Source organism: Dromiciops gliroides, chromosome 6 (genome assembly GCF_019393635.1).
Source record: "Dromiciops gliroides isolate mDroGli1 chromosome 6, mDroGli1.pri, whole genome shotgun sequence".
In the NCBI taxonomy this organism is placed as follows: Eukaryota; Metazoa; Chordata; class Mammalia; order Microbiotheria; family Microbiotheriidae; genus Dromiciops; species Dromiciops gliroides.
The window spans coordinates 23,979,592-24,002,265 of NC_057866.1; the positions used below are offsets into that span (position 1 = coordinate 23,979,592).

Consider the following 22,674-nt stretch of genomic DNA (forward strand, 5'->3'; position numbering starts at 1 on the left):
GGCAATCGGGGTTAAGTGACTTGCCCAGGGTCACACAGCCAGCAAGTGTCAAGTGTCTGAGGCTGGATCCGAATTCAGGTACTCCTGACTCCAGGGCTGGTGCTCCATCCACTGTGCCACCTAGCTGCCCCATCAGACATTTTTAATAAAAGACTTACCATGGGGCAGCTAGGTGGCACAGTGGATGGAGCACCAGCCCTGGAGTCAGGAGTACCTGAATTCGGATCCAGCCTCAGACACTTGACACTTGCTGGCTGTGTGACCCTGGGCAAGTCACTTAACCCCGATTGCCCTGGCCCCCCCCCAAAAAAAAAATGCCTGATGTCGGGGGCAGCTAGGTAGCTCAGTAGATAGAGCACCGGCCCTGGATTCAAGAGGAGCTGGGTTCAAATCTGGCCTCAGACATTTGACACTTACTAGCTATGTGACCCTGGGCAAGTCACTTAACACTCATTGCCCTGCAAAAAAACCCCCAAAAAACAAAAACAAAAAAACACCCCCACACACAAAAAATGATATAAAGTTTGTTTTTTTCCATTTAGCCATTTCCCTTCCTATTCTAGATGCATTCATGTTGTCTGTGCAGAAGCTTTTCAGTTTCAAATATTCAGTTACTTATTTTATCTTTTGTAATTGCCTCTATCTCAGGTTAAGTTAAGAATATATATATATTCTGCTCCTAGCTGTGAGAGAAAGATGATCTGTGTCTTTTCTAATTTTTAAATAATTATTAGTTAATTATTATTAATTAATAATTATTTTGATCATTAGTGTTGTGGCCCCATATCTACTTACAATGTATTATGGAGTGTGGTGTAAGGTGTTGATCTAAGCCTAAAATTCCCGGCAGACTTCTCTCTGGTTTTCCTGAGTTCCAGATTCTCTCCCTCCATCCATCCTGTCCCCCTCCCTGAGGGAAGCAAGCAATTAGATATAGATTATACATGTGTAGTCATGCAAAACATATTTCCACATTAGCCATGTTGCAAAATAAAACACAGACCAAACAAACTAAAAAAAGAGCAAGAAAAATAAAGACAGCTTTAAAAAAAAGTATAATTTCAATCTATATTCAGGCTCCATCAGCACTTTCTCTGGAGGTGAATAACATTTTTCAACATCAGTCCTTTGGAATTGTCTTGAATCATTATATTGCTGAGAATAGCTAAGTCATACACAATTAACCATTGTACAGTATTATTGTTACTGTGTACAATGTTCTTCTGGTTCTTCTCATTTCACTCTGTATCAGTTCATGTATATCATTCCAAATTTTTTTAAACTATCCTGCTTGTCATTTCTTAGAGCACAATAGTATTCCATCACAGTCATGTAACCACAGCTTGTTCAGCCATTCCCCAATTTCCCAATGGACATCCCCATAATTTCCAATTCTTTGCCACCACAAAAAGAGCTGCTATCAGTATTTTTGTACATTTAGGTCCTTTTCCTTTTCCTTTGATCTCTTTGAGATACAGACCTAGTAATGGCATTGCTGAGTTAAAGGGTATTCACGGTTTTATAGCTCCTTGGGCACAGTTCCAAATTGCTCTCCAGAATGGTTAGATGAGTTTACAACTCCACCAACAGTGCATTAATGTCCCAATTTTTCCATATCCCCCCAACATTTGTCTTTTTCCTTTTCTGTCATATTAGCCAATCTGATTGGTGTGAGGTAGTACCTGAGAGTTGTTTCAATCTGCATTTCTCTAATCAATAGTGATTTCAAGTCTTTTTTCATATGACTATGGATAACTTTGATTTCTTCTTCTGAAAACTTATTGTTCATATCCTTTGACCATTTCTCAGTTGGGGAATCACTCATATTCTTATTAATTTAACCCAGTTCTCCATGTATTTGGGAAATAAGTCTTTTATCAGAGGAACTTGTAAAAAAATTCCCCATTTTTCTGCTTTTCTTCTGTTCTTAATATAATGTAACCAAAATTAATCATTTTATGTTCTGTAATGTTCTCCTTCTTGTGTTTGGTCATAAATTTTTCCCTTATCCATAAATGTGGCAGATAAAATATTCCATGCTCCCCTGATTTGCTTGTGGTATCCTTCTTTATGTCTGCCCATTTTGTGTACCCATTTTGACCATAGGTTAGTATATGGTGTAAGATGTTAGTGGATACCTGGTTTCTGCCAAACTGCTTTCCAGTTTTCCCAATAGTTTTTTTGTCAGTGAGTTCTTGTTCCAAAAAACTTGGACCTTTATGTTTATCAAACTCTAGATTACTGTGGTCATTTACTACTGCGTATTGTATACCTACTCTATTTCCTGATCCACTACTATTTCTTAGCCTGTACCAGATTGTTTTCATAATTACCAGCTTTGTAATTATCTGATAAGACTAGGCCACCTTTCTTCACATTTTCTTTCATTGATTCTCTTGATATTATTGACCTTTTGTTCTTCCAGATGAATTTTGTAACTATTTTTTCTAGCTTTATGAAACAATTTATGTAATTTGATTGGTATAGCACTGAATCTGAATAAGTAAGTTAATTTGGTTAGCATTGTCATTTTTATTATATCAGCTCAGCCTACCAAGAACAATTAATATTTTTATAATTGTTAAGTCTGACTTTATTTGTGTGAAAGGTGTTTTGTAATTGTGTTTGTATAGTTCCTGGGTTTGTTTTAGCAGGTAAACTCTTAAGTTTTTTATATTGTCTGCAGTTATTTAATATAGAATTTCTCTTTCTATCTCTTGTTGCTGGACTTTGTTGATAATATATAGAAATGCTAATGATGTATGTCGGTTTATTTTATATTCTGCACCTTTGCCAAAATTAATTATTTCAACTAGTTTTTTAGTTGATTCTCTAGGATTCTCTATTATACCATCATATCATCTACAGAGAGTGATTTTGTTTCCTCATTTACTATTCTAATTCTTTCTTTTTCTTCTCTCACTGCTGTGGCTAGCATTTCTATAATATAGAATGATAGTGATGATAATGGGCATCCTTGCTTCACCCCAGTCTTACTGAGAAGATTTCTAGCTTTTCCCCATTACAAGTAATGCTTGCTGATGGTTTTAGATAGATATTACTTATCATTTTAAGGAAAACTCCATTTCTATGCTTTCTAGTGTTTTGTTTTGTTTTTTTGCTGAGGCAATTGGGGTTAAGTGACTTGCCTGGGGTCACACAGCTAGTAAGTGTTAAGTGTCTGAGGCTGGATTTGAACTCAGGTCTGGTGCTCTATCCACTGCGCCACCTAGCTGCCCCTTTCTAGTGTTTTTAATAGGAATGGGTGTTATATTTTGTCAAAGTCCTTTTCTGCATCTATTGATATAACCATATGATTCTTGTTGGTTTTGTTATTGATGTGAATAATTACGCCGAAATTTGCTCTAATACTGAACCAGCCCTGTATTCCTTGTATAAATTCTACCTGAACATAGTATTTGATCTTTGTGATATATTGTTGTAATCTTCTTGCTAGTATTTTATTTAAAATCTTTGAACCAATATTCATTAGGGAAATTGGTCTATAATTTTCTTTCTCTGTTTTTTGCTCTTCCTGGTTTTTAGGTATGAGCACCATATTTGTGTTGCAAAAAGACTCCTTTTTTGCCTGTTTTTCTAAATAGTTTATATAGTATTGGAATTAATTGCTCTTTAAATGTTCAGCAGAATTCATTTGTGAATACTTCTGGTCCTGAAGATTTTTTCTTAGGAAGCTGTTAATGGCTTGTTCAATTTTTTTTTTTTTAAGATAAGGTTATTTAAGTATTTCATTTCCTCTTTTGTTGATCTGGGCATGTTTACATTTTTGTAAATATGCATTAAATTCTTGGATTTATGGGCACGTAATTGGACAAAATAACTCCTAATAAATGCTTTCATTTCATCTTCATTGATGGTGAATTTATCCTTTTCATTTTTGATACTGGTAAATTGGTTTTCTTTTTTAAAAATCAAATTAACCAGTGGTTTATCTGGGGTTTTTTGTTTGTGTTTGTTTTTTATAAAGCCCAGTTCCTAGTTTTATTTAATGACTTTCTTACTTTAAATATTATTAATCTCTCATTTGATTTTCAGGATTTCCAATTTGGTATTTAATTGAGAATTTTAATTTGTTTTTCTAGTTGCATGCCCAATTCACTGATCAGCTTTTTCTCTATTTTATTGATGTTAGCTTTTATATAAAATTTCCCCTAAGTGTGATACTTTGGATGCATCCCATAAATTTTGGTATGTTGTCTCATTATTGTCATTCTCTTTTTTTGTTGTTCAGAAAATACAATTTTAATTTTTATCAATAAAATTTTAGAGTGAGAATAGTCTTTCAAATGGACCTCCAAATGAATTGGTTCTATATACTTCTACAAAGGTACTACAGCTTTGTTTTCCAAAACTAGGGAAACATATATAACAAATGGAATATTTAAATTTTCCCCAAACTGTTGTAACCAAAAGAATTCCATGTAAAAAAAAATGTGTTCTTAAGCTTAAAGGACTTAGACTTTGTAAAGAATATAATGACCACTGCCCTCCCAAATCTACATGTTGTCATTCTCTTTAATGAAATTATTTATTGTTTCTAAAATTTGTTCTTTGATCCACTTATTCTTTAGGATTAGATAATTTAGTTTCCAAGTAATTTAAAAATATATTTCCATATCCCTTTATCAAATATAATTTTTATTTCATCATGGTCTGGAAAGGATGCATTTAATATTTCTTCTTTTCTCCATTTGGTTGTGGGGTTTATATATCCTATTACATGGCCAGTTTTTGTGAAGGTGGGAAAAAGATATACTCCTTTCTTTTTTCATTCAGTTTTCTCCAGATTTCCATCATAGCTACCTTTTCTAAAATTCTGTTTATCTCCACTAGTTGTTTTTTGTGGAGTTTTTGTTTTGTTTTTTTTTGGTTAGATTTTTCTAGTACTGAGAGGGGAAAGATGAGGTCCCCTGCTAGTATCGTCTTACTATTTCCTCCTATGACTAATTTAACTTTTTCTTTAAGAATTTGGATGCTGTGCAATTGAGTGCATATATGTTTAGTATTAATATTGCTTCATTGTCTATGGTGGGAGCAGCTAGGTGGCTCAGTGGATAAAGCACCGGCCCTGGATTCAGGAAGACCTGAGTTCAAATCCAGCCTCAGACACTTGGCACTTACTAGCTGTGTGACCCTGGGCAAGTCACTTAACCCTCATTGCCCTGCAAAAAAAAAAAATCATTGTCTATGGTATCTTTTAGCAAAATATTATTTTCCTGCTTATTTAATTAGGGTTTTTTTCTCTACTCCAGCTTTTTTTAAAACTTCAGGGGGGGCAGCTAGATGGCGCAGTGGATAGAGCACCAGCCCTGGAGTCAGGAGTACCTGAGTTCAAATCCGGCCTCAGACACTTAACACTTACTAGCTGTGTGACCCTGGGCAAGTCTCTTAACCCCCACTGCCCCACCAAAAAAAAAAAACTTTAGGGGCAGCTAGGTGGTACAGTGGATAGAGCACCAGCCCTCGAGTCAGGAGGACCTGAGTTCAAATTTGACCTCAGACACTTAACACTTACTGGTTGTGTGACCTTGGGCAAGTCACTTAACCCCAATTGCCTCAACACCCCCCCCAAAAAAAACTTCAGTTGAAACATAATAAAGTGCACTTCAGCCTCTTTCTTCATTGTGTATCTCTGTTTCGAGTTTGTTTCTTCCAAACAAATAATGTCAGATTTTAGTTTTTTGTTTTTTGTTTTTTGTTTTTTTTGTTTTTTTTTTTTTTTTAGTGAGGCAATTGGGGTTAAGTGACTTGCCCAGGGTCAAACAGCTAGTAAGTGTTAAGTGTCTGAGGCCGGATTTGAACTCAGGTACTCCTGACTCCAGGGCCGGTGCTCTATCCACTGCGCCACCTAGCTGCCCCCAGATTTTAGTTTTTAATCCATTCTATCCGCTTCCATTTTATTGGTGAATTCATCTTATTCATATTCACAGTTATGATTACTAATTGCATATTTCCCTCTCTTGCCCCACCCCCCGCCATTTATCCTTCTCTCTCTCTCTCTCTCTCTCTCTCTCTCTCTCTCTCTCTCTCTCTCTCTCTCTCTCTCTCTCTCCTTTTACCTTGTTCCTTTTCAGGTGTTTTACTTCTGTCCACCACCTCCCTCAATCTGTCTTGCCTTCTATCAACTTCCCCCTTTTGTTATTTCCCTGCCCTCCTACTTCCCTATAGGACAAGAAAGATTTCTGTACCTGGCTGAGTTATTCCTTCTTTAAGCCAATTCTGATGAGAATAAGGTTCAAGTGTTGCCTGCCACTCCCCACCCCATCTTGCTCTCCACTGTAAAAACTCTTCCTTTCATGCCTCTTTTATGTGAGATAATTTACCCCATTCTTCCTCTCCCTTCCCCTTCTCCCAGTGCATTCTTCTTTCGCACCCCGATTTTATATTTTTGTAATCATCATAGTTCACTTATATTCATGCCCTCTGTCTGAGTGAGCTTGAGGCCAGTCTCCACATTTTTTGGTGGTATTTGTTTCATTTTTGTTTTGTTTGTAGTCAGATTTATTTTTGCATTTGGAACTTCCTGTACTTTATGTAAGGGACTGGTCAGCACACCAGAAATCATTTATAAAGCACTTACTGTGTATCGGGCACTGTGGTAAGCCCCAGAATACAAATACAGGACAAAAGACAGTTCCAGCCCTTAAGGAGCTTACATTTTAATAAAGAAAAGAATACCTAAAGGGGAGATGATAATGAGAGACACAGAGAGAGAGAGAGAGAGAGAGAGACAGTGGGGAGATGGTAGAAAAAGATCTGTGGAGAAGAGGCAGCAGTGCAGCCTGGAGAGGGATGAAGGGATGATTGGCCTGGTCCATCTCCTCCCAGTGGAGGTTCTGGGAGGAACCAGCCAATAAGAAGGTGAGGCCTCAGGGCGGAGGGTACCTTTAGTGTGAGAAGTAGTCCAGAGGTGGAGGGCCACGCTGCTTTCTGCTTTCCAGTCGTTTTGTCAAATGAAGGACTTTTGAAGGAAGGAGCAAATCCTTTGAGTTCTAAGAATTAGAGCCGGCTTTATAGAGTAAGTGTCACTCCACCTAAGCCTCAAAAGAGAGAATTCTGAAAGATGGAATGAGTCTTGCAAGGAAGCAGGCAGGAGCTGACTGGTTGGTCACAGGATCCTCTACATAGAGGTAGAAGAAAACTCTGGTCAGCTAGGCCAAAACTTCTTAAGGGGGGCGGGGCAAAAATGTGTCAGCAATCAAAGGTTGTGTACATTTACTTTATATACCTGTATACCTGGGGTCACACATGGAAAAAAGTTTAAGAAGCCCTGGGCTAGTCCAGCCACTTCACCAAGACACTGGTCTTGTAGAATGCTTTGAGATCTAGAACAGAGGACTTTACTCTCTTTATTTCAAGGCGGAGGATTGTAAATAAAGTAGATCCCTCAGTTCATCAGTGTCCTGAGTTCCAAACCAATCCAGAGAGTGTTTGGAAATCTGAAGAGAAATTAAAAAGTAAGGTGTGTAGATAAAGACTTAAGACTGGCCTCGGTTTTCCAGACAAATGTCTGCAGATCTGAACAAATCAAAGAAGAGATGTTGAGAATTTCTTTAGCTGGGCAGCATCAGTAGAGGAAGGAACATTGTAGGAAGATGAAATATATGCCTAGATCTCTCTCCTGAGAACTCTCATTTGGACAGGCAAGGTTGAGACATGCGTGCTTCTAAGTCCAGTAGATAGCATTCTGAAAGACAGGAAATTCAATCAAGAGAATCTGGATACCTGTTGAACATATACCACTTAAAAAACGCAAACTGGGTAAGCCCCAACCACATTTTGCAGGTTCTTAGCTCCAGGATACACAACATTTAAAGAAAAGAGCCTGATGTCATTAAGAGAAATCAGTGTTGTTCAAAGAACTGTTTCCCTCCTAGTGATTGGAAAATCAATAACAATTCAGGGATCTGAGCAAATCAGCAGCTAGAAGCTACATGAATGCCTATTAACAAGAGCTCAGCAGGAGATCAGGAGCCATGGGAGGAGGGGTGTGTTTGCTTCAGACAGGTTACAACCTGAGAATCCTTAAACTTGCCAAAGACAACACCCCCCCACCCCCCCCAAACATATCCCATGCTCTTTCTCTGCCCTAGGACTCTGCTCCAACCTTGAACCAAAAAAAAGTAGAGGGAGAGGAGACAGTGTGGGGAGAGAGACTGAATCCATAAAGTCAGGCACTTCACTCTCTGGGTGTTGGCCCTTTTGTCAAGAGAAGGGCCATGTGAGCCTTCCCCAGGATGGTCTGTGCCTCCTTTAGGCTGCGTATATTTCTCCATCTGGGACAAGAGATGCAGCCATCCATTTCAGATGGAAAAGTCAACTGTCTCTTAGCATCTAGCCCTCATTGATTTTTGTTCTCCCTTCTCAGGGCATCCTCTCCCTGTTTAAATGTAGTTTCTTTGAAGTTCATTAGTTCTCATGTTTCACACTGGCACCCAGAGAGCATTTCCTATTCTCCTGACCTGTGCCTCTCTCTGTGGGATTCCCAAGTTTGGGTTATCCTAGTACCCTTCTTCTTATGATTAAAGAACAGTTGGAGTTGCTCAATTTAAGTGAAGAGTCGTGTCAGTTGCTTTTGCACCACTTGCCCTCAACAAGAGGTTTCAGCTTTACAGATGAAAGTTTGCTGAATGGAAGCAAGTCCAGTAGTCTCCTCTAGCCTCTTTCTGGGGCTTCTGTGAGGTACACAGTTTGCTTTTTGGGCTAAGTCAAAGTAATGGCCTGAGATGTATTGGTCTGCTACACAAAAGGAAGCATCTTATTTGAGAGTAGCAATACTTTTTTTTTTTTATTTTAAAAGGAAGGAAAGGAAGGCTTCCCACCGAGCTGTACTGACTGACTCTGTCACTCTCTTTTCGTCCATCTTTGAACAAGAAACAGGGCTCCTGTAGCTTTGATCTGGGAAATGTTTTCTTTTATATCCTCATAGCTCCTGGTTAGATTGGGAAATAAGGTTGGGGCTGGGAACTACCAGTAAGGGAGTTTGCCCCATACCCCAGAAATGAAGGACTCTATCTTCTCTCCCACCCCTTTAGAATGGTAAGTAATGTAGCAGCTTGATTCATTCTCTGCCCTGACTCTAGAAAAAGAAGGGGAGGAAATTCTTCCTGTTTATCGATCTCTAATTCTCTTCATAGATGTTAAACAAGAATGAGAATAATTTGCGTTGAAGTGAAAAGGCATATTATGAGCTTGTGATATATGCCGAGAGTCCGAGACAGGTGAAGCCATAATGCTCCACATTTAGCCTAGTCAATAGATAATCCATATCTAGCCCCTTAAAAGATTTCCCAGCCTTGTCATGTGACATAATAATGCTACTCAAATGGAGATGAAATGATGTTTTTCTGGGCTGAGCCCACATCATTTCTCTGTGAAAGGAGGTGTAAGAGGCACCTATGGGCACAAAGTATTGCATACACTGTCAAAGAATGGATGAATTGGTTGGTTTTACTGAACTCCCCTCCCCCCCCACCCCTTATATTCTTTGTTACAAGGGATGGAAAGAGACATTCAGAAATGAATGTAACATAAAACAAAATTAGGGGGGTTTTATACATAAACGAAGGGGGAGAGACCACTATTACCCCTCCCAGTTTAGAAAGACAACTTATTTGCAGTCATGGTTGTAGGGACTAAGGAAGCAGTTGGTTGAGCCATATATGGGGTGCCCCATTTAAAATAGTGTCACTTCCACAAGCAGATCCAACTTCTTTGGGATAATGTAGCCATTCTCCCTGGCTTTTAGGGAAGAAGACTATGCTACCAACTCATCAGTCTTTGGATTCGACCTGGGCCAGTGGAATAGTGGCGTGTCTTGCCCAAACCCTAATAGATTTGAGAAGGCCAATGCTAGCCTAGTCTGCAAGAAGCTTTTTGTCTAGTTATTAAACTGAAGTAATAAGTTGGCTATGAAGTCACCTGGCCTCCACGTTCATGGGAAAGCAAGTGCATTAAAAACAGTGATGGAGCTACCTGAGGAAGACCATGAAAACTGTTGTTGGGGAGCTTAAAAAAAAATAGAACAGCCTTCTTTCTTGGGTTTACTTCATTGCCCTCTTTTGTGAAGACAGGGTTGTCTAAAAGACCTATTTCTTTTCTTTTCTTTCTTTTTTTTTTTGGCAGGGCAATGAGGGTTAAGTGACTTGCCCAGGGTCATACAGCTAGTAAGTGTCTGAGGCCGCATCTGAATCCAGGGCCAGTGAGTGCTTTTATCTACTGCGCCACCTAGCTGCCCCACCCTATTTCTAAATAAATGCATGTGAATAAATGATAGATCTACCAACCCTTGCCCAGATCTCCATCTTGCCCCTGTATAAGATGTGATAAAGGAATAGATGCTTATCAGGGAAGATTGCTGGAGGCAGCTGATCTCCACATGGCATTTCCTGGATTCCTGCCACAAAACAGGATTGAACTTAATACCCAAACCCTGGAAGTGAGAGGCACACTCCCTAAGCTGCTGTTTCAGGAGGGGAACAAATCAATGCTTCCATTTATTACCCTGTGGCCAAAGAAGCTGTGACATTATGCACTGTGAGGCTCCAGGGTCTCTACCTTTAATTACTGGTTTCTGGCCTTTCAGTGGCCTGCTTTGCTAGGAGGTGGGCTGCCTTTTGCATCAGCCATACTGTTACCTGGGGGACTTTGTTCCCAAAGCAAGGTCCCTTACCCAGAAACAAAGCGATGGCATTTGTTTATTACTCTTTATGGAGTAACAGACTATAAAAAGACAAGCTAAGTGTCTTTAGCTTGCATTCGTCTCTGGTATAAAATCCTACAGAAAGGAGTTTGCCCCTTCTTTTTTGGTTCTTTTTCATTTTAATCAGGAAACGTAAAGCAACCCCTGATTTCCCTTCTCCTCCAGAATCTAACCACTCATTTCCCACTTTCCCTTGCATCTATTTGGGGTGGAGGGGAATGCAGCAAAATTCTGCCCTGCCCTGAGGTGTGTTCAGCATCTCAGTATGTTCCTGAAGTGCGTGTCCAGAGCAGGCATTTGTGGCCATGCTTTTCCAATTCTCTCCATATCCTCCCCTCTCTCTGTCTTGCTGTAATGCTCAGTCTCATGTCAGTTGTAGAGAAGCTGATGGATTGCAGATTGGAAAATGAAAACCTCACCAGGAGTGAAAAGAGAGAGCTCCCAGTCCTGGACTAATTGGAAGGTGTGAACTTGGTTAAGGATGAAAAGACACGCTTCTGTGTCCCGGGAAGGTGACTATCAGGGCCGGGTGTTTGAGAGCAGCTTGAGGTTCCTGCAGTGGTGTATACCAGGAGGAGATCAGCAGAAGGTTTGGCAGCTGGATTCTGCTGATTGACGCTCCCACTTAACAGTCTCTGGTTTTGGTGGTGGTGGTTTTCCATTGGTATGCTTTGTTTTTATGTCAGTTTCGTTTCAGAATTTATCTATCCTTTGCAACAAAGAAAGAACAAATTTTGCAAAGCAATTCGCCTGCATCTGACAGACGAGGCAGTGTTACACCTGGCCTTTCTTTGGCATCTCCAGGGAGCCAGGCTTTAAGCCCCTTAACATAAGTTTTCACCCAAGTTGCTGGCCATGATGAAGTGTGTACAGGAAGCCCAGTTGCCTTTCCCCTTACGAGATAAATTTATTCCAAAAGTTGGTCTCTTCATTTTGAATGGTTTGTCTATGGAGAAATAACCTGCTTCCCTCCTGGCTCTTTGGATCAGTCATTAGTCAGTTGGAATGTATTAAGCACCTGTGAGCCGGGTGCCAAACTAGATACTGGAGACAAAATCGCAGGAAAACCCTGAAGCACCAGCTGCCCTTGGGGAGCGCCTTCTCTGCTGAAGGGGGCTGTGTGGACATATGTGAAGATGCACAGAGTAAATGCCAGGGTAGGGCATGGGGGGTTGGGGTGTGCAGCTGAACAAGAATGGCTTCAGGCAGAAGGTTCTTGTGGAGAGCCTTTTGGGGGGGGGGGTCAGATGTGACAAGGAAGGCGTGTCCCTCTGCCTGAGGTTGCTTGCTGTCAGCTCCTGCTCTCAAGAGCTGCCAGCAGGGACTTGGCATCTGCTGGCCTTAAAAGGAGGGGATCAGACTCAGGGAGCCCCAAATTCTCTGGAATTCTCCAGAGGTGAATTCTCCAGGGTGGAATCGCCACCCTGGAGCGTGGCGGTTCTTGCTGTAGCACTTTACAGAACACTCTCGGATCTCTTTCCCCCAGAAAGCACATCTTGTGAGGTCGGTCAGCTGGGTGCTGCCACCTCTGTTTTACAAAGCCAGAGAGTGCCTACGGTGTGACCAAGATCACCTGGCCAGCTTGTAACACAGCATTGCCCAAAAGTCGGAGGCTTCAATTCTCTTCTCCATGTCCTTCCCACCAGGCTTTGCCGCCTCCTTTCTGAACATGCACACTGCCCCTTCCTGAAGATGTTCCAGGGGCCCTCTGGACTGGCCAGGCATGCTGAGCTGGTTAAACTCACACTCCCGCCGAGTTGTTAGATGTATCTGAAGTTCCCAGAGCAAAAAAATATTAGCTTGGGAGCAGACAGTTTATGAAAAGGAGAATGTCTTGTCTTGATACCAAGGAAAACTGTCTGTTCTGTGGTGATTTATATAAGCTAGAGATATATCTCATACACGTGTGTGAGATTTCCCCACTGCCCCTCTCCCCACATCTGACTGTACCTTTTAGGTCTCGTTAACAATAGCAATTTGAACATTGCTTTTAATTAGGTGAATTAAGAATGTTCTCCAGTGTTATCTCCCCCTCCCGCCCCCCTATCATCTCCAGCTCCCCAATTGCTGTGATAGTACTGCAGTCTCCATGGGAACTGGGACTACCAGCCCAGATTGGATCCCAGTGGTTCGGTCAAGTCAGGAGGAAGTGTGTGGCACCAGGTGTCCTGAGTCCTGGATGACCTTTCCAGATGAGAATTTGCTGGGCTCGGCTCAGCTTGGTGAGGACAGAGGGTATGGCTAGAAAAATGAGATAAAGAACTCTGTGGGCAAGGCCAGAAATGCATCTTTGCCACTGGTGTCTGACCCACAGCCATCCAGCACCTGGTGGGGAGGGTGCTCGTCTCACCCAAATAGACCTGTTTCATGAATGTCGTGAAGGATCCTACTGATGAGCCTTTTGTTTTACTCTAAATCTTATTGATCTTGGTAATAAGTTATCCCCCGCCCTTTTTTTCTCTTTCCCACCCTTTTTCTCCCTTAGAGAGTTTTCAACGTTCTTTACCCCATGCCTGCCGACCAGCGGAGACACGTCAGCATCAACTCTGCCCGCTGGCTGCCTGAGCCAGGGCTTGGCTTGGCTTATGGCACCAACAAAGGAGACCTGGTGATCTGCCGACCAGAGTGAGTGGCTCAAGGTTCAGTGGACGGGTGGGCGGGAGGATACCTGGGAGGATGGGGGAGAGGACCCAAGGAAGGCCACAGCCCCAGGCCAGGACTTTGTCCTTGAATATGGCCATCAAGGTAGGCTTTGTCCCAGGGTCACTTTTCTCTGGAACTTGGTGCTGCGACCAAGCCAGAGGTGATGGTCTGGTGCGGTTAATGACACAGCTCCTGCTTCGTGGTACTTTGGGGCTTACATAGCACTTTCCTCCCCGCCAGCCTGTTGTTCCAAAGAGCTGCCCCCTCCTTTTACAGATGAGGAAACTTGTGTCTTACAGAAAACTGAGGCTCAGAGATTGAGTGATTTGCCCAGGATCAAACAGCTAGTCAGTATTGGAGCCAGAATTCAGCCCCCGCTCTCTGTTGGCCCCACCTCAAGTGCTGCTCTGTTGTAGCTTCCTGAGTCTACAGCAGTTTCTGTTTGGTCTGGTTTGAGGGCCTCTTCTTCCCTAGTACTGGTAGACAGAAACACCGATTCCTTTAAAAAACGTGAAACCTCTTTGTGACTTCAGCAGGTAGTCTTGGGCTTACTGTAAATGCCCTCGCTGTGACCTCAAGGCCATACAATGCAGGTAGAACAGAAACCTGAATTCAGCAAGCACCCGAGCACTGATGGGCCATTTCTGCCTGCTCTGAGGCCTGTTTTTTCTACTTAAGGTTGTTGTTTATTGTCTTAAAGGCAGAAAGAAAGATGCTGTTGGGAGGGGTTACAGCTCAGGGAGCAAACCAAAGCAGTCCTCCCAAACCCTGGCGATCCCCATCTACCACAGTCCCTTGGACATAGCCTTGACATCAGTCCTAGCCCCAGTCCAATATGGGTGCCACCTGATCCAGAAGTCTCTGAGAGTCAATAAAGAATGAGCTCACTACTGGGGAAGACACAACCAGATCCTAGCTGGCTTCAGCCACTTCTGTTGCCAGCCTATCCGGATGCCCTCTTCCCCTTGATTCAGTCATGCAGCTCCCCAGGCGGTATGGCCTATTTGGTCGGGCCTATGGCTCCTGGAAGGTGCAGACCACCCCCACCCTCCCTAGGTGGGTGAAAGAGGCAGGTGGGCAAGCCGGCAGTCAGGCCAGCACTGCCTGCTAACATGGTCTGGGCAGTGCCCTGGGTGCCATGGTAGAGCACTAGTGACGGGGTGCCCCATGAGGCCCATTCTTTTGGGTGTTGTGGACAGCAGAGAACCCTTTTCAGCTGAGGGAGGCCAGCAAGAAGGAATGCTGTGTGGGGGCCAGGATGAGAGAGGGCCTGGAGGTTACCAGGTGCTTTCCGGGGACTCTCTTCTGTTCCATGGAAACTTGACCATCCCATTCGAGCCTCAGCTCCTGACCCCCAGGCCTCGGTTTGGCTTTTCACAGAGCGCATTGTTCCAGACCACTTTGAATGTATTGTTTTGTTTGGGCGTTATGGGGGGGTCTCCTATCCTTCCCCCAGACTGTGAGCTCCGTGAGGGCAGGGCCTGTGCCTCTCCTCATCTTTGTACCTCCCTCCTTGCCGAGCAGTGTCTCTGCACCCAGTAGGTGCCTAATAAACATTTGCTGAATTGACCTTAGCTTGTGAGATGTATATAGACCTTAGCGTAAAGCAGACTGCGGCTAAGGAGGGGGATCGATTATTCTTTACTCCCAGGCCAGTGTGTCCTAGCCTTGGTTCCTCGTTGGGAGCGCTTCTTCAGGACCACCCTTCGTAATCCCTTAGGCTGTGTCTGCCTCCGGCCCGTCTTGTTGTCTGTCTAAAACCACCCATCTGTCCGTCCGTCCATCCCGGGCTCCATACCTGTCACATTTACATCCTCCCTCTCTCCCCTCCCCCCAGTCTCTGTTCCTAGGCTTCCCTTAAACACGTCTTGCTTCAAGGCATGTGAGTGTGTCTGCCTCCTCCTGTTACTCCCCCAGGACCCAGGCTATTAGACTGCTTGTTGCTCGACACTGGAGGACTCATTTGGGAAAAGGGGAAGCTGTCTTGTCGTGGTAGTTTGGGGCGGCTTAGGCTCTTTCCTCAGACTCCTGGGGCTGGGGCTGGGGCTTGATCCTCTTGCCCCAGCTGGATCCTGGGGTCTCTCCTGCCCTGCCACCACCTTAGGGACTCAGGACTCACCCAGCACACAGCTCCCCCTCTCTTGCAGCCTCATACTGTCACTGCCATACAAAGGCTTTTCTCTCAGAACCCCTAAGCCTGTGTGTTTGGGGTGAGTCTCAGACAATTCAGCTGAAGCCAGAGCGAATTCCCTTGGTCCCTGGTGCCTCTCTCTGGAGCCCCCTCCAGCTCCCATCCACATCCCTCCTCAGCCCAAATAGGCTTGATTAGCCCCACATAGGGTGACATCTTGCCCACCCAACACTTGGCTCTACCATTGGCTCCCCTCTAGAGAGGATTCCCTGGGCCTGGAGGTGGCACTGCAACATTCCCTTCCGTGCTGGGATGGCTGTCACTCCTGTCTTGTGAGCTAGGCAGACAGACACCTCGAGTCAGGAGGCCAGAAGTGCTCAGAGGAGCTTCCTAGATCCAAGGTGTTGTCCTTTTGCGGGAGCCCAGAGCCCCAGAAATGTCCATCTACACATTCCCTCTCCATGTCTTTGCTTGAGGAGGAACGATTGTATCCATTTTGTACACAAGAAGGCCAAAGCCCAGAACGGTGCGAATCTCCTAAGGCCACACAGCCTCCTGCCACGCTAAGCTAAGCTTCCCCATCTCCCGGGGTACGACTCTTGTCCCTAGACCAGGAGTTCCCATCATTTCTGTTCCCTGGACCCCTTCTCAGCAAAGTGTATGTAAAGGCATCAAATGAAATATATAAGACCACATCGAAACGAGTTCAGAGATCCCAGACAAAGAACCCCTGGAACTTGACCATTCTCCCTGCCAGCTATTTAATGGACCACCTGGGCACGTGGTGGAAAATGGGAGAGGTGTTAAATGCTGAATTTCACATGTGCTGAGCTGCCCATTTTTCATCAGTCCCAAATTGGGGAGAGTAAATAAATGTGAAACTCGGTGCTCTGTTGCCTCTTTGGCAGGCAGCTGCCTAAAGCTCTATGCCCTAACCTTGTCTCTTGATGCTCTCTGGCCCTCCATTCCCCAGGGCATGGCCTGTAGCCAGTAGACAGCAATAAATGGACCTGCCCTCCCCTCAGATCAGGAGCCATTCATCAGCTTTTTTTCAGTCCACACAGCAGGTCCCATTTATGATGACAAACCCTGGCCTTGAGTCTCCTCCATCATCTGCATGCTGGCGCCTCTGTGTTAGGCCCCGGCCCATTGGACCAAATGACCATTGCTTGGGAGTCTCTGAGAGCCAGTTTGACAACATCAAGGAACGTTTTTCCAGGAGTGTGGTCCGCCCAAGATAAGGACTCCCTGAGTGAGAGGGCTCAGGAGATAATGTTGTCAGGTGGCCCCCGGCTACTGTGGACAAGACATTGGTTTTCAGCTCCGGCTCAGCACACAAATCGTGTGGCACCCAGGACCAGAATAGCTGCTCACAACCAAACCACCACATTGTGCTGGCACGGTGGCTGGCAGCCCAGTCCCTCACATTCCGCCATCCCTCCAAGCAGTGAGGTGCTCTCTCCCCTTCTTCCCCCTCCACCCCAGTTTGAAGCTTTGCTGCCCCGACAACATGCCCCCTACTAATTAGCCACCTTGAGTGTGAAGACCCAGACTGAGAGAGAGAATGGCCCTGTTAGAGGTGGTCTCTATGTGTGGGGTGATTCAGCCCGGGGCCCCAGGCCAAACAAGGTACTACGGTGTGATGGGGACTCAGAGCGCTGTCAAGGTCTCCCCTCCATTCCCTGAGAACTACAAGCCTCACTCCACTTCTCCAGCTCCCTCATGCTCCCACACCTCCTCCCCCCCACCTCAGACCCCAGAGGCCATCTGGGGCAGACCTCTCAATTTACTACAGAGGAGGAAACTGAGGCCCTGACGAGTGACGTGACTTATGCAAAGTCATACAGCAGTGGTAGCAAGTGATAGCCTGAGTTCAAACTTGGGTCCATAGACACCACATTCAGGTCTCTTTTAGCTCTCAGAAGAATAATTTAGCGGTGTCATAAAATGAACCTCTTTCACGCTGTCCAGCTTCCAGAACTCATATCTTCTGTTTAGCCATTAGCAGTTAGGTCTTTGTAACCTCTAACAGCAGTGAGCCCCAAATTTGTTCCAAACTGACTTGGTGTCCTGCCTTGATCAGCCTTGAAAAGTCCTCGGGTTTCAGTCTAAGACACACGCATTAGAACGCATGGATAGGACCTCATTCAGCAAGATCACCACCACATGACCATCTATCTATGGCAGACTGAAAGGAGACTTGTACAGAGAGATTTGAGAAAGAAAAGTAAGAGACATTAAGAGCAACAATAGTGAGGCTAATGGTCAGTGAAGATGGCAAAGAGCCCTGAGCTGCCTGAGGCGGGGGACCTGGCAGTCCGAACCCATTTTAAAGGTGATGCCATCTATATGTACGAACAGCCAACCAGGTACTGAATCAAAGGACTTGGAGAGCCGAGTCAGGGTGGACTCTCTGCCCCTCTTCATTCTCTTGTCTGTTAATCTTTCAAGAGGAACTGAAAACATTTTGTGAACATTGACTCATTCATCTCCATTAGGACCCAAAAAGGGAAGAAGAAGGTGATAGTGGTCATTCTTTATCCTAAAAGCCAGGAATTTGAAGCCTTCATTCCCACAGTAGCAAAAGGCTTAGGTCTTAGGGCATCTTTATCCCTGTCGCCATGATACGCAGCCATTGGAATTTGAGTCAGGGCCACAGGTCTTGTCCCTGGGTTGGTGTGACCACACAAGGACAAGAGTAACGAGACCTGCAATTAAGGCTGCCTTTCAGTGGCAGAAGGAACGGAGATTGCTTTGTCAGTAAGAAGGGGAGTTTGCAGCTTGGTTTTGCTTCCAATCAACAGTTCTTGAGCCCTCCTTCCCTGCACAGAGGCTGACCCTTCTGATTATAGCCAGCAGGCACAGTGACGCATATAGCCCAGATTGGAAGCAGCCTTTGCATGCTGGGGGGGACCCTCTGCCAGCCAGCGTCACTCAGTAACCACTTGGAGAGCAGGCCTTCTGCTGACATCTTTTCCAAGATTTGGAAGGTTCCTTGTCAGGGGGAACACGGTTGCATTGTAGGTTTGGTGTGAACAGTTTTCTGCCACTACATCCTTGGCTGTCGAGAAGTACCGAGGCGTGTTTCTGGCAGGCACCCTGCACAGTGTTACCATCTGTCAATAAATTCTGACAAGTTTGTAAATCAGTGGCTCCTGGGCAGCTGGTTTCACATGGGGCTTTAGTGCAGCCAGGATTAGCTCATCAGAAAAGTGTGGTTACAGCTCAGTTGAGGGGGGGGGGGAGGGTCTCTATGCTTAAAGTGTGCCCAGTTCCTGTTGTTATTCCCCTTTCCCTTAACCTTTTTTTTTAAAGTCCTTCCCCTTCATCCTCATCCTCCATTGTTCTTGCTTTTCCTAGCTCATACCCTATTGTAGACATTCGGAGGAGGTAGGAGATGCTGCTTCCTTGAAAGATGGGAGTCTGACAAAAAGATTATGCTAATCTCAGCCTCACCATTGGCGTTGAAGAGTCATCCAAGTACAGTAGAAAGGGCCCAGGGGGTGCAGCTAGGTGGCACAGTGGATAAAGCACTGGCTGTGGATTCACAACTACCTAAGATCAAATCCAGCTTCAGATACTTGACACTTACTAGCTGTGTGACCCTGGGCAAGTCACTTAACCACCAAAAAAAAAAAAATAGTGAGTAGAAAGGGCCCTCGGAGAGTGGCTCCAAAGCTGTTGGGTCTGTTTGCTTTGACTCTTTCCCTCAAGAAGAAGGGGGCTCATGCTCCAGCCAGGCCGATATCTTGACTGTATGCAGGGCCTTAGAAAGACAACCTTGACCCTTGGGAAGCACATCACCAGACCATGTTTCACCTCCAGCCACCAGTTCTCTGTGCTTTCCTCTAGTTTTGCTGGCGTGCCAAGGCATGCCATAGACCTATCAGTTGTCTTTCCAAACCAGTGCTTAGCATTGGGTTGTCTCCAGCCTTTATTCCCGACCTCACTTATCCCCATTTAACCAGCTTTGCCAGTGCTGTATTGATCAGGACACCTGGCTTTGAATCTTATCTTCAGCACTTGACTAACTCATTTGGAACACTGGGCAAATCTTTGTCATTGAGCCTCCGTTTCCTCGTCTTCAGAATGAGAATTCTGGTATTTGCATTGCCTGCCTCACAAAGGCGTTTCAAGGAAAATGCTTTGTATACTTTGAGCATCTACAGAAAATGGCTTTTTTTCCTGAGAAATCACTGTGTCCTAGACTAGGACAGGTCTTACTATGGCAGAAACCATGATGAGCCACGTGTCTGATGGCAAAGAGTAGACTTGGTGACCAGTGACCTAACCTGCAGCCCCCCAGGCAGACACACACACACACAGGCCATCTCTCCCATACCCCACAGCACGAGGAAAACATTGTGTATGGACTTGGGAGAGTCCGTGAGGATGAATACGTAACAAAGGCAGGTGAAAATCCGATAAAAGAAGTACAGACTGCCCGCCTTCCTGTCTGGGCTTTTCATCCCACACTCCCCTTCACCGGCTTCCTACTGCTCCATACCCAGGGCCATCTTCCATTTCTTGGGGCAGGCCTGCAGTGCACACCCTCTCTCCTTGACTCTCCTTCTGGACTCAGCTCAACTGCTGCTTCCCACAGGAAGCCTTTCTTCATCCTCCTTCAGCTGCTCTAGCACCTCCCCACCAAAAACCCTTTTGTTATCGATGTCTATGTTTTATTCACCTGCATTTCCCCATCTATGTCTACGTGTGATCTCCTTCCCAGGAACGTAAGATCCTTGAGGGCAGGGACACAGGGACACTTTCGTTGTTGTCTTTGTATCCCTAGGCCCTACCACAGCACCCGGCACAGCACTAGTTAGGTGCTTAACAAAGGCTTGTCGATTGATTGATTGATTGATTGATTGATTTCCTCCAAGCCACCCTAGGAGTCAGCAGGGTACATTGGAAAGAGACCTGGACTTTTGAAGACAGAGGACCACTTTCTGACTCTCCATGTTCTTAAGCAAAGCCCTCACCTCTCTGAGCCTCAACTTCAGAGAAATGGGAGGGATCTTGGAGGGAGTCACCTCATCCTTCTCCCTCATTTTACAGATGGGCCTCACTGAATGGCTGCCCCATTAGACAGGTTGTGGACAGCAGAGCCAGGAGTCAGATCCTGTACTCATTCCAAGATTCCACACTGCCTCCCACCTGCCTTCATCAGAATCCCACCCTTCTAAAGGTGGAAGACGCAATTAGGGGGAGGACATGTCTATCAGATGAGAGGGATGAGATGAGATGAGTAACTTCTAAGGTTCCTTTCAGCTCTAAACCCATGAGCCTAAGTGTACAAGTATTATTCTCATTTTACAAATGAGGAGACTCCAGTCTCAGAGTGGTCTAGTGATGGACCCATGGACAGCCGTGAATAATGAATACCAGCTCTGGTACATGGACTTATGTCCCACACTCACCCACTAAACCACTCCGCCCCTTTGTAGTTGGCCTCTGCCCAGGGAAGAGGAAACAGGCGAGAGCTAGAGCGACAGGAATGCCATCTCCTGGCACAGTGCCCATGCTTGCCCCTTGGGAGGGCATCTTAGTGAAGGAGGAAACCCCAAACCATGCATTCTTCCTCCTCCATTTTTTTCTCCATCCCTAGGAAAGAGAAGAGATGAGGTTTTCCCAGCCCAAGCCCAGAAAGTCATGGGGAATGTGTTGGGGAGCCAGAGGTCTCATGGTCCCCTCTCTAATGCCTTCAACACCCTCTCCTCCACCACCTCTGCCTTTTAGGGCCTTAAACTCTGGTGTTGAGTACTACTGGGACCAGTTGAATGAGACAGTCTTCACCGTCCATTCCAACAGCAGGAGCAGTGAGAGGCCTGGGTAAGTGTTTGGGGAGGAAGAGGAGAGCAGCCAGCTAGGAGAGTGGTGCCTGCGTGCGTGTGTGCATGTCTGTCTGTCTGTCTGTCTCTCTCTCCCTCTCTCTTCACGATTCTTTATAGTCCTTCTGTCCCCTCACTACACCTGGATCCCTGCTCAGGGCAGCACGGAGGTCACATCCCAAGATAGATGACCACTGGAAGCCTCTTGGCCAGGAAGTTGGAATGTGGCTTATCTTTCCTTCCTTGGAAAGGCCACAGCCTTGGGAGACAAAGTAAGATTCTTGCAGCAGAGACACGGCAGCTGGAGAAAGGGGGCTGATCCATATAGCCCAGGGAGCATCCCCTGCTCATTCCCCAAGACGGTCACGGAGTCTTAGGACCCCACTTCCCCAGAGTTACTTGAATGTAATTGACAGTCTCCAAGCTGGTGCTGTTGTCTGCTGACATCCTCCTGATGCCTTCTTATGGCTGGGAGCTGACCCTGGCTCTCCAAGCCTGGGCTGGCACAACCCAAATCCTCCCAGCTTCAGAAGGCTCCTCCCCTGCCCAGTGGGTCAGTCTGGCAAGGAACATAGGTAAAGGCAGCACTGGCCCCCAGACATGAGAGGCCTAGAACAGAAGCCCTCTTCTTTCAAGATTGTGCCCGGTCACTGTCTACAAAGCCTGGGTCGCTGAGAATTGGGATACCAAGGCTCAAGGAAAAGCCTGGCCTGACTTCGGTTTTTCTATCTCTACCTAGAAGCAGCAGAGCCACATGGAGGACAGACAGGGACATGGGCTTAATGAATGCCATTGGCCTCCAGCCCCGGCACCCGACCACTTCAGTGACATCTCAGGGCACCCAAACTTTGGCACCTCAGCTGCAAAATGCCGAAACACAGACGGAGAGGGAGGTACAGGAGCTGGGGGCGGCAGCCTCAGGGTCTGGCGAAGGTAGGAGCTGGCTGGTGGGGAAGGGGCTTAGGTGGGGAGGGGGCCACAGTCACTCTTCCTCCCAGGCGATGTCAGAGAAGCACCAGCAGCCCTCAGGAGCTTTCATTGCAGATCCCTAACTTGGAATGAATCCAAGGGGCTTCTCCCTGGCCCAAGCTCCTCTATGAATTGGGTCCCTCCCCAGCCTGCCTGAGGAGCAGGTGGAGCCAGAAACCAGAAAAGGGGTAGCAAATGTCACCCATGGAGACCCCTTCCCACCCCCCAGTTGTGGGAACCCTCCATGCCTCGATCTCCATGTGAGGAAGTCAGGAGAAGGCTGGGATTTCATGTTTCCTGATTGCCCCTGAGGACTCTACTCCTGGCTCCCTGTTCAGAAGAGGTTCTGGGGACATGCTCCCCTAACTCTTAGACCC

The 22,674-nt window shown here is 45.6% G+C and overlaps 1 protein-coding gene across 11 annotated transcripts in view; it reads left to right on the forward strand.

Annotated features, from left to right (window-relative positions):
* Positions 1 to 22,674, forward strand: part of AMBRA1 (autophagy and beclin 1 regulator 1) — a 187,329-nt gene that overhangs the window by 159,141 nt on the left and 5,514 nt on the right. For 10 of the 11 annotated variants that reach the window (XM_043969727.1, XM_043969728.1, XM_043969730.1 and 7 more), the window contains 3 exons: positions 13,209 to 13,348; positions 21,237 to 21,329; positions 22,068 to 22,261. In XM_043969727.1, the coding sequence (XP_043825662.1) occupies positions 13,209 to 13,348; positions 21,237 to 21,329; positions 22,068 to 22,261 (427 nt within the window). The remainder of the gene's footprint in view (positions 1 to 13,208; positions 13,349 to 21,236; positions 21,330 to 22,067; positions 22,262 to 22,674) is intronic. The other variant, XM_043969734.1, reaches the window with a different exon arrangement.